General features: G+C 61.2%; 1 protein-coding gene across 1 annotated transcript; it reads left to right on the top strand.

Annotated features, from left to right (window-relative positions):
* PGF (placental growth factor) lies at positions 1 to 7,600 on the top strand. Its single transcript, XM_040602252.1, has 7 exons — positions 1 to 176; positions 348 to 387; positions 1,008 to 1,204; positions 2,663 to 2,739; positions 4,464 to 4,493; positions 4,584 to 4,646; positions 5,358 to 7,600. The coding sequence occupies exons 1-7, from the start codon at positions 111 to 113 to the stop codon at positions 5,377 to 5,379; spliced, it is 495 nt and encodes a 164-aa protein (XP_040458186.1). The 5' UTR covers positions 1 to 110; the 3' UTR covers positions 5,380 to 7,600.
* Positions 7,601 to 11,811: the final 4,211 nt, after the last annotated feature.

Below are 11,811 nucleotides of genomic sequence, written 5' to 3'. Positions count from 1 at the left end.
GCCTGGCGGCGGCGGGGCGGCGGCATGCCGGGGCGGTAGCGGCGGAGTCGGTGCCGGCAGAGTCGGTGCCGGCAGAGTCGGTGCCGGCGGAGTCGGTGCCGGGAGCGGCGATGCGGCTGCTCGGTGCCTTCCTGCGGCTGCTGGTGGCCGGGACGCTGGGCGCGCCCCCCGCCCCGGTGAGAGCCGGGGGGCGGGAGCGGGTCGGGGCGGACGCAGCCTGGCCCCCGCCGGTGCCGCTGCCCGGGGCGCCGGTGGCTGCCGGGGCGGCTCTTCCAGGCGCTGGGTGAGGGGCCGGCGGCGGGACCCCCCGCTCCGTGCCGCCAGCGCCCGCCTTTCCCTCCCTGTAGGTCCCGGAGGCGCGGGGGACGGCCAGCGCGGAGCCGCCCGGTGAGTTGGCAGCGGGCGGCCGCCGGTGCCCCGCTGGGAGGGGGCGGCAGCCGGTGGGGGGGCTCCGTACCCCCGGGGCCGCTATCCCCGCGGTGATGCCCGGGGGGGGGGGGCGGGCAGCGGGGAGCTGTGCCGGGGCGCGGAGCAGCCTGTTCCCCTCGGCCCCGAGCGGAGCGCAGCCCTGCCCCGGTCTTGCCGCTCCTCCGGTGCCGGGGTGGGGGGGTCCCGGGCAGGAACACCCCGCTTCGGCTGCCCTCTGCTCTCCCCGCGATGAGACCCGAGGGGACGGTGTACCCCGCGCTGCGGGGTGGGCTCCGGCGCCCGCCGGGGAGGGCAGGGGAGCGGCGGGGGGCGGCGGCAAAGCTGGGGGTCTGTGGAGAAGGGGCAGGAGCTGGCGGGCAGCTGGAGAACGAGCCCATCGGGGTGGATGACACCCTGTACCCGTGCGGTGATGGACTTGCGGGGAGTACGAGGGGGTCCCCTGCATCCCTGTGCCCCCGTGAGGGATGTAGGACCCCGCCACGGCTGCTGCACCTGCCCCAGCGCGGGCCGGGGGTGGGGGGCTGGGCTCAGCCTCTCCGGGCTGGGTCCTTACAGCCCCCTACCCCGGGATCTTGCAGTCCTGACCTTTCGGGAGATCTGGAATCGTAGTTTCTGCCGGCCTCTGGAGCAGCTGGTGGACGTCATTACCGAGTTCCCCAACGAAGTGGAGTACATTTTCAGACCCTCCTGCGTCTCCCTGCAGCGCTGCGGTGGCTGCTGTGGGGACGAGGGTCTCCGCTGCGTCCCTGTGGAGACGAGCAAGGTCACCATGCAGGTAAGCACTGCTCCTGTGGGGCTGTGGCTGCACTGGGGAGGCGGTGGGCTCCTCGCCAAGCACCGGCAGGGTCAACTTGCAGCTCCACATCCTCCAGCCATCGTAGCAGCGTGGGAAACATGGGAGGGGGCTCGCTCGCAACTGCTGAGACACATGCCAAACCAGGAGGGGTCCCTTTGCCTGTTCTTTGGGCTTGTCCTTGAGGCCAGGTGACGTCCCTGGTGGTACTGGCCTTGCTCCCTGTTCCCTGCCCTCTCCTCTCTGCATGGTCCATCTCGCTGCCTGCCGTCACCTTTTCAGACCTTCCCTGCCCTGCGGTGGGGCTAGGAGTGCCCGGGTTGCCCGTGACTCTGCTTGCCGGGGCAGAGTGGGAGCTGCCCCTTGGTTGCAGGGAGCAGCAAGGTTCTTGTCTGACAGGAGATGCCCGTGGTGGTGATGACAGTAAATGTGTGCTGGGGGCACGGCGAGCGTGAAGGGCTGCTTTTCCAGTCCCCACTGTAGGAGCAGTGCGAGGTGGGGTGGGAGATCCCGGGCTGCCAACAAGCTGCTGGTTGGCTCTGCCCCATGTGCCAGGCAGCCATTGTCCTCACACTGCAGCCCTTGTGCCGCGCTGCTGGAGATCAACCCGCTGCAGCAGCAGCGAAAAGCTCTGTTTTGCTGTGGGTGATGGACTAGAGAGTGCCTGCAATAAATCACCAGTGATTTTGATCCCTTGGGGGCTGAAAATGTGTTGGAAGGTAGGGTGGGAGTCCCCCCAAAAAATTTTGACTGAGGTGGAGCAAGAGCCTGACATCAAGGGCAGGTAGCTCCCCAAGTGCAGGTCTGCCTCCACCGGAGGGATCCCACTGCCATGTGCGGGGTGGCGGTGCCAGGCACCGCTGTGGGGGCTAGGGTGGATCACACCGATGATGAACATACCCTGTGAAGCCCCTGGATGTCCAACCCGAACTCCAGGCTGGGCTGTGGACTGACATGTGACAGGGCAAATCCTGCACCCTGGGGCTGGGGTGGCATGGTGCTACTGAATCCAGGCTCTGTGCTGTGGGAAAGGGAGCCAGGAGGAGGCAGCAGCACCAGGAATGGTCTGGAAATCGTGACTAGGGGGATATTTCCATCAGAGAAGGGAGGAGTGCAAAGTGGTCAAATACGTGAAAACTCTTCATGAAGGCAGAGGCAGAAAAAAATCTCCTCTAAGGCTGGGAAATCCCGAGACCGTGGGCCTTAAATTCCAGCCCTGAAGACACGGGGCAGCACTGGCAGAGCCTCCCAAGCTGCCGGGGCAGCCGGGCCTGGCTGGCGCTGTCTGCGTGCGGAGGTGGCGTCTCCGCTGCCGGAGGTCCCGAGGAACAGGTTAGACACGCGTCTGCCCGAGAGGCTGGGGTGGCGAGGCAGTGCCGTGGGAGCCCTTCCAGCCCCCTCCTGCCGCCGGCCGGGAAGTAACCTTTGCTCCTCTTTCAGCTCCTGAAGATAAAGCCAAATGGGGAGGCACCCTACGTGGAGATGGTGTTCACCGAGCACAAGCAGTGCGAGTGCAGGTAGGGACCCCCAGGCTCATCTTGCACCCCTGTGACCCTGCCAGCTTGCCTCGCACATGGGGCAAGGATGCCCTGGGGACACCCCGACCTGCTGGGACACCCCTCAACACATCCACCCGCTATCTCTGGACGGGGGGGGTTGCCAGTGCTTATGGCTGACACTGCCTCCGCAGCCCGCTCCCCCTGCGCAGCATTGTGCAGCCCGGGCTGGAGCTGCTGCGGCAGCCTGGCTCTGCGAGCAGGGATGTCTGTGACCCCCATCCCTGCGGCTGCCTTGGCATGCCTGGCGTGGGCTCCTCTGGCTGGAGGAGCTGCCTGTGGGTAGTGGAGCAGGGCTGGTGGCTCTGAGGCAGGCGTTTGGTGTGGGACAGCATGCCCAAGGTGGTGCCTTAGCAGAGAGCTCCATGGCTTGGCGTACCTAAGCGTGACTGTGGCCTGAAGGGGAAGCTGAAGGGCTGGGCCTGGGGCTTCCATTTGAGGGGGGCTGCCCAGCTGGGGCTGGGGAGCAGGGGCTTACATCCAAGCTGACAAATGAAAATTTAAAACACGCAGTGTCAGCCTGGCGTGGATATGCAGCACTGGCCTGGGATGGATGCACAGCACCAAACTGCCACAGACTTCTCGCACGTCGTTAACCCCTCCAGGGTGCTCATGTTGGCCCAGAATTGATGAGAGCTTGGGCAGGGGCCTCAGCCTGGGGGCTGTGGTGCTGTGGGAGCAGGGGGGGGGCTCCAGTGGGTGCTGCCCACAGCCTGTCCCTGCCACAGAGCCTCTCCAGCACCAATGGCGGGGGGGTCCTGGCATTCGCTCTCCATCATAACCCAAGGGCAATGCAGTATTGCGAAAACTGGGGACTGAGTGTCCTGCTGGGCAGCTGTTAGACAGGATCCTTGCCTGGAAGCAAAGCCTGAGGATCCCTGGGTCGGTATTCCCCTGCAGTTGTAAGAGCAGCTGTGCTGGAGCAGACCCAAGGCTCATCCAGCTCTGTACCATCTCTGGAGCATCTGTTGGTGGATGCAGAAGGGGGAGCGGGAAGAAGCACATGTGTTACTTCCCCCTGCTCCACTTCCAGCTATTTTCCGTGCAGGGAATTTCCTGAGCCTGTTGTGGTTTTCCCACCCAGGGTAACTCCCAGGAGATCTACACGCTCTTGTGCAGGCTGCCTTTGAGTCTATGTAAAGTTCTTGCTTTCGTAGCACCTTTTGGCTTCTCCTGAAGTGGCCCTCCACACCTTTACATCGCTCCCCTTTGAAGTTTAGTGTAGGCACGGTGGATGTCCTGGCCTTGGCCCCTGTAGGGGATGCTTAAGCCAAGTATGTCATGGCTGCTGTCTGAGAACCACCGCTGAGACTTTGCAGCAAATCCCACGTGTTACTCAGGACTTTGCATCTTGTTTAACCAGCTGAGCTATGAAAGCTGTCACTGAGAGCAGCTGAAACTGAACCTCTGCTTCCCGGCCTCATGGGCAAAATGTCACATCCCCAGGGGAGTCACCAAAGCTGACCATCCCCTGCTCCTTTGCTGGCTCTGCCTTCTCCCTGCCTACTGCAATCGGCTCCTAGTGGAGGAGTTGATAATGTGGGGAAAAGTCATATCGGGTCTGTTTTAAGCACGAGTGGTAGATTGTGTTGCGCACTGGGGCATCTCAAGGAACCACCTCCAGCAGCTCGACAGACAGTGTTGCCCAAGTAACCGCTTCACTTTGTCCTTTTCCCACCCTGCAGGCCCCGCCAGGACCTGATGAGGTTGGGAAGGTAAGCGGCGTCGGGGGCAGCGTTACCGGCTGGGGTTGTGGGTGTCACCTCCCACCCATCAGCCTCTCCTGTGGTACTTTCCTTTCCAAGGAGGAGGTCCAAGGGCAGAGGTAAGAGAAGACAAGACAAGAAGAGACGTAAAGACTGTGAACTGTAAGTGAGCAGGGGCAGGTATGGGTGGTGGCTGGGGGCTCATTTCTTTGGGATGAGCAGCTTCATTAAGCCTTTAGGTTTTTACTGACACTGTGAGCAGTGAGGGGCAGAGACAGGAGGACAGAGGGGACAGTGGGCGGCTGTGGGGAAATGGGCCTTTTACTGGAGGCTCAATAGGTGCTCCGTAGCCTCCACAGCTCAAGGCTGGCCAGCCCCACCCGGGGTGGGGATGGATGGAACGGGTGACTGGATGGTGTGTAGCTCTATTGCCATCACAGACCACGCTGGGTTTCCTGGATCCGTGAATTTCCAGATTCAACCTCATCTTGCTGCTAGCCGTGTCCTTCCTGCTGTCCTTGACTGGCTGTTATTTGGGTTACTCTGCCCTTTCCCTTCTTACGTTTAGCTGACTCTCCCAAACCGCCTGCAGTAACGGCGCAGGCTGGACGCTTACTGCGGACGCTTTGGGGTATGGTGCCCGTGCCTGGCACTTTCGTGTTGCATTTCCCCATTTTGTCTGAATCCCACTGCTCAGGGCTCAGCCCCGTTGCCCTCACTCCTCCCCATGAAGGTGCTGCCTGCGGTCCCTACCCCTGCAGGCTGTCAGGGGGGCCAGGCACAAAGGGACTTGGGGCAGAGCAGGTGAGCCTGGAAGTCCAGGTGTCCCCCCAGTGCTGGCAGGGCTCACCCCATGCCCTGCTCTCTTTGCAGATGTGGCACACCACGCAGGTAGCCTCCGCTCTGCCCCCGGCCTTGCTCCTGCCCCCTGGGTCTGAGCTGGCTGCGTTTCCCCCTGGCTTGGGGGACTTGTGGAGCCATGCCCCACCAGGCAGCGGTGGGGAGCAGGACTCTGGTGGGGAAGAGCTGACGGGACCCTTGCTTGGCTCTGGTGGGAACGCAGTCTGGAACAGAGGACTCCCTTGCACCGTTAGCAACAGGACAAAAGGACCTGTGATCAGGCTTGGGGCTGAAGATGAGGACCTCGAGCAGCATGCTGGTGTTTGAGGGCATCCTGGGGGCAATGAGGAGCGGAGCTGGTGGACATGCTGCTGGAGCTGGCTGGGGACAGCGTGATGTGGGGGGCGAGCGGAGACTGCTCCGGAGGGCTGCAGCTGCACAATTGCTCTGTCGTGCCAGCGCCCTGCAGCTGGGGAGGAAGGAAACCTGGGACAGGCGAGGCTGCAGGGCTGCGTCCCTCCCAGCCTTGGCACAGGGCAGCCCAGGAGGGTGCCAGGGAGCTTGCCTGGGAAGCTCTCCTGCTGGGGAAGGAGAGAGAATTGGGGTTGCCAGAGCTCCTCGCGTACTCACAGCCACATCCCAGCCTTGCCCTGCTCAATAAAACCTGGTGGTCAGATACTGGAGCTGGCAGCGTGAGCACTCCTGTCTGCTTTCCAGCAGCTGCAGGCAGGGCTCTTCCCCCTGGGCACCCACCCAGGCTGGGGGAGGGCACTCCTGTGGTGGCCTAGGGCTTGTCCCCAGCAACAGCTCCTGCAGTACCCAAGAGGCTGCCCTTGGTGTGGTGCTGGAGATGGGCAACCAGCAGGTCAGGACCGAGCTGCTCCCCAGGCTAGAGGCTACCCATGTGCTGGAGCTCAGGAGGGTACTGGGAGACCCTTGGGGAGCTGCCCTTCTCCTCCACACCGTGGTGTGTGGGCTGTTACCTCATTGACCATCCCCATCCTGCACTCCCCTCAATCCAAACGTCTGCCTCTCACTGTCCTGTGGCTTTCCTTCTCCCCGGCTGGGCTGATTGCAAGGCTGGAGGGGGTGCAGGCTGCCCGCGAGCCTTCACACCCACCAACGGCTCATTCACCCAGAGTGGGGCCCTGTCTCTTACTGGGACCATCCTGGGGTGTGTAGGGGGGGTGGGTGGCTCTCACTGAGGTGGCTGTGGGTGCTGCTGTTCCCTGCTTTCACCACACAGCCAGGTCTGTGCCCATGCCCGGGGGTGCAGCCCCAGCCCCCGTGTCTGCAGACCTGCAGCGGTTCCCCTGGGGCTCTCCATCCCCCCTTCCCCATTGCAGCGCAGCTGGGGCTGGCTGCCAAATGCATCCCCTGCTGCTCTGTGCAAGCCATGCCCCGAAGCGGTGCACACAACTGCAAGCCTGAAGGGCAAACTGGACACCCCTGGCATGGGGTTAAAACAGAATCAAGGGTTATACTTGAAAACTTCAAGCAAAAGGCTGGCGGGTAAGATGTGCAAAGGCTTCAACATTGCCATCAGATGAGGTGACCTGCTGTTTATCCTGCACTGAGGAACAAGAGTGAAGCCTGAACGTAGCAGGTGTTGGGATCCAAGGCAGCTCCTCCCCACACCTGATGTGGCAGCCTGAAGCCAGGGCGGGCTCCCTCAGAGCCACAATGCTGGGCTGACACATGGCCATGGGGGCAGGGCAGGTCCTGCGGCAGTGGTACCCTGGTGGGGGAAGCCAGTGATGGGTGTTCAGGTGCTGTGAACCTCCACGCTGCCACCATACAGCACAGCATGGACTGGGTGAGTTGCACATGTGCAGCTGGGCATATCCTCCAGGAGCTTGCTGGATCCCTTTTGGACCCCATTTCCACTTCTGGCATCCCCAGTTTCCCGGGCCCGGCACAGCCTGTGTGGGCTCTGCCCCAACCATGCCCCACGAAGCTCCTCCTTGGCTGCCTCACGGGTGAGAGGGGGCTCTCTGCTCCCCTTCCCACACTGCTCGGGGTCTGTGTGGGCCATGGGACACCCTAGCTGGGGTGGCCTGTCCTGGTCTGGGCAGGATCTCCCCATCCCCATGTGCTGCTTCAGCCTGGCTGGTTGCGCTGTGAGGCTAAGAACTGTGTGGAGTGCTTAAGGGATGTACGTGATGGTTTCTGTATTGTTTTTAACAGTAAAAATATCACCGTGGTAGTATTAAGCCTTTAAAAAGGAAGTTACGCAAACCCAAGAATGTTAATTAATAAAAATAAGCTGGTCAAGAGCTGTGAGTAGGGTTAAAAACAATTCAAACCAACTCCCACCCAGTGGCTTTTCCTACCAGTTCTTGGTGTCGGGCATCACCTCTTTGGCTGTTGCTCGGCACTGAGATTTTTCAGTTTTTCACCAGAGCCGGTGGGGCTGGACGTCTGTGTCACACAGCCATGTGTGTTCCTCCTCCCCCTGCACTGCCCGAGCCCCCTGGGTGCTGCGTGCACCCTCATCCCCTGCTCCTCGCCTGGTGTGGGGTGGCGGGGTGGCTGGTAAGGATGTGGGTGCCTGGGAGGGATGTGGCTGTCCTGCTACGACAGCGATGAGGGGATCTGCTGGGGCAGGAGCAGGGGAAGGCACCACCGGCCTGGAAGGTTTGGGAGCTGCATCTCCAGGTGTTGGGGGTCCCTCCAGCTCTGATATTTCACTGAGGCTTCACTGGTGAGAGAAACCCAATGAGCCCTGGCAGCCCCCGGTGCTTCCCTGGGCTGTTGCAAGCATTATGTGCCCAGGAGAGAACTGGCTCCTGTCCCTGCCAGACAGGAGAGTCCTGGCAGTGCCCTGGCACCCTCCTCATCCCAGGGTGGCAGGGACTTCCAGCAGGACATCGCACCTCACGGTGACATAAGGGTCAGGCTGTGGGCCTGCTGCCCTGGTGGGGAGAGCAGGGCTCCTGGCTTGGGGCTTAGGGCCACCACCCATGCTCCTTCCCAAGGGGACCAGCCGCTGTTTGCCTGTCCCTACTCTGCGCTGCTCCCAGTTGTGCCTTTTTTGGAGGCTTACACCAGTAGCTCCTGCCAGCCCTCCCTGGCCACAGCGGAAGTGTCCCTTGAGCACTGTGACAATGTCAGCTGCATCTACGGATCCCCATGTCCCCCAGGCACTGCAGAGCGGGGCTGTCGGAGGGGACAGGTTCACCGGGACAGTCCCCACTCCCAAAGCCAGCGGGGGCCAGAACAAACCCATGCTGGTCCTCCAGGGATAGACAGCAAACGTGCCCTGGCCCTGGTGCTCCCAAATCCCCCATCTTTTCCCCGCCTGTGTGCCCATTGCAGGTGGACAGCTGTCTCAGGGGAGCAGCATGCCGCGGGGTTATCGGTGTCCGTGCGCTCCCTGTCTCGCAGCCTTACGGAGCAAAGGTTTGTTTAATAAGGCTTTAGGAGCCAGAGCTGCAGCCAGGTGCTTTAGAAGGAGACTTATAGGGGAGACAAAACATAAGCTGGGCTCCAGGCTGCGCTAGGAACAAAAACATCAATTATTCGGGGGGAGGTACCTACAAAGGTGATGTGGAGATCAGCCCAGAGATGTAGCACTGTGGCTGACGGGGCCCTGACCTTAAAGCTTTGCTGGTCGCCTCCAGCTTCCCCAGTTCTGGGATGCCAGTGGAGCGCTGCCTCCCAGCACCTTCTCCCTGCTCATGCCAGCGCAGGTCTCCTGCCTGTCTCTGTTCAGATGAAGGTGCTCCAAGGTCCTAACCTCTTCCTTGTGACATACAAGATTTTGCATCCTCAGGCGTGATTTTTCTGCGTGTTGGAGCCAGCGGTGTTTGCAGTCTCAGGGTGTTTTAAGCTTTTGCCATCTCTCATGCATCTATTTTAGGCTGTGAGAAAAAGGGCAGCTCTCACTCCCCTCCCTGTTGTCAGTGCTGGTCTCACTTTGGAAGTTCTTACTTCTTGACAAGGGCTACAAGCTCTTCAGCAGGTTAATCTAAAAATAGCCCCCCAAATTTAACATCCTCCAGGCAGCACTGGCATGGGAATCTGGAAGCCCACAGGTAAGGGCTGCTGTGCCTCAGGGCTGGTGCACGTGCTCTCCCTGCCCTTGCAAGGCTTTTCCTTCCAGTTCTTGGGGCACTTCTTGCCAATGCCTTTGGCTCACTCTCTTCTGCGCCTGCCCCTTGTCCCCTCTGCCTTGCTGGCCCTGCAGTGTGACTGCTCAGGGACTGCCCAAAGCCAGCCCTGCTCAGCTCTGCAAAGCACCACTGGGGGGTCCCAGGAGGATGTTAACCCCCCATCATCTATCTCCTCCCTTCCCATCCAGAGGGGACGCAGCTTTAACTGTGTGAAGCAACACAATGCTTTAAATACAGTCCTGATGTGACTTTGGGTAGTGGCTGGTCTATTTCTGTGAGGGCTAAAGGTGTCTGGCAATGAACTCACGGCAATTTTATTCCCCTCCCAGTGACTCCTCTTCACAACCTCTCTACCACCATCACCCTGATATCCAAATCCCTCTACAGGTACCTTGCACGGGGGTTTGTAGTTTACCTGTGCCCTCTGTGCACTCCAGGCCCACACAGATCTGCTGAAATCAGGCAGGTGAGTCATGTCAGCAGCATCCCTGCTCTCGTCCCGGGTCCTGCTTCACCTCTCGCCTGCTCGGACTTTTCTCTTGAAGGAGCAGCCCCTGGGCTCTGGTGGGAATTAAAAGGCCCCAGAGACTGGGGGGTATAAACAGGCTGGGCAGAAAAAATTGATCTCTGTTAGGTAGAGATGGGTGGGAAGAAGGAACATGGAAGTGTTTTGAGAAGAAACCAAAGAATCAAGCACACGGATCGCCTTTGGGCAGCAAGTTGTCTTACAAAGCAGAGCCCTTTACATCGTACAGACCTGCCCTCTGAGGCACGGTATTAGCCTTTCACACTGCCAAGCCAATGGTCTTTGCAAGAAAGTGAGTGTTTGGTTGTTCAGTGCTGAGCTGTGCCGCAGGCATGGGCTTGACTTCTGCTGTTAACAGCCAGGGCTGCACGGAATTGCTGCCCAGGGAGCCGAGCCGAGCGGGGAGGTCCCCTGCCATCAGCACGCGCAGGGCATGGAGTGACGGCTCAGCCACAAATGGGTGCACCTTGGGCATCCTGGCCTGGTTCTGCAGCCTGCGCTCTGCTCCGGGCTCAGATGCCACCTGCTCGCTCCCTGGGAAGGGCTGGGGCCAGCCCATGGCGAGTCCTGGCTCCAGCAGGGGCTGAGCACTGTCACCATCCAGGCCGGGGGGGCTGCGGTGGCAGGGCACAGGGCCAGCACCTGTCACAGTGAAACTGCCTTTCAGAAACGGTTCCTGTTGCAACGGGACATGCCCATCACTCGGGAAGGGATGGGCAAAGATGCAGGTGCCTCCTGCTTCCCAACCAGTCTCAGCACAGTCTTCCTTAGGGCACCACTGGGATTTCATCCCAGCTTTCCGCCCTTTGCAGGTCCCCTGCCACCGCCCCAGTGAGGTGGATATTTGGATCCGGACCGATGATCCCATGGATGGACGTAGCAAACCACGTGGCCTGAGCCTGGCTGAGCATTCCTGATTCAGCACGTCTCCTTTGCTGATTGCTGCGGTGATCCAGCAGACCTGGCCTTCGCTGATTACTGCGGTGATCCAGCAGACCTGGCCTTCGCTGATTACTGTGGTGATCCAGCAGACCTGGCCTTCCAAGAAAAAGCCAGACCAGGAACGCACGCTTCTAGGTTGAGCCAGACACTCGTATTTCCCACGTATAAAGCATTTGCTATCTAATCCCAAGCCTGGGATCTTGGCTGCGCCGGCGTTTCGCAGCACCTTAACGCGTTCCTGCTGGCATTCCTGGCTCCGTATGTTTCAAACAAGCGTGTAAACCCAAACGGGTCTGTGAGCGCTGGCGAAAGGGCTGGCAGGGAGCCCAGGGCTGGGGGCAGCGGCACAGGGAGAGCGGGTGGGTGGGAGAGCAGGTGGGTGGGTGGGAGGGCGAGGACCACCCGGGTGGGAGCGCCTTTCCACAGGCAGAGGCAAAGCCTATTTAAAGCACGGCTCATTACGTGGCACGGGAGCAAGGAAATAGGGTAGCAAAGGCAGAACTTAATGAATGGGAGCTGTATTAGTTCAGGGTAATTAATGGTGACTAATGATGATGATAACGCGAGCAAAGCAACGGTGCTTATAGAGCGATGAAGACCCTGCGGTGGGGTGGGACCCCCGTCGGGGATCCCCCCCCCCCGGCCGGGACCTCCCTCCTTGGTGGAGCGGGACCCCCTCCCCCGGCGGGGACACTCTTCCTCTGGCCGGGACGCCCCCGCGGTGGTCCGGAGCCCCCTCCCCCGGCCGGGACACCCCCGCTCGGCGGTCCGGGTCCCCCTCCCCAGGCGCAGCCCCCTGCGGGGGGCGGGACGATGATCTCATCCGCAGCCAATCGGCGGCGCCCCGGCGGCCCCACCGCCCCGGGGGCGAGCGGCGGCGGCACGCGGCCCCGGCGCGGCCCCG

This window comes from Falco naumanni, chromosome 7 (genome assembly GCF_017639655.2).
Source record: "Falco naumanni isolate bFalNau1 chromosome 7, bFalNau1.pat, whole genome shotgun sequence".
NCBI lineage: Eukaryota > Metazoa > Chordata > Aves > Falconiformes > Falconidae > Falco > Falco naumanni.
The sequence above is the reverse complement of the archived record's forward strand: the minus strand, read 5'-3'. Positions and strand labels throughout refer to the sequence as shown.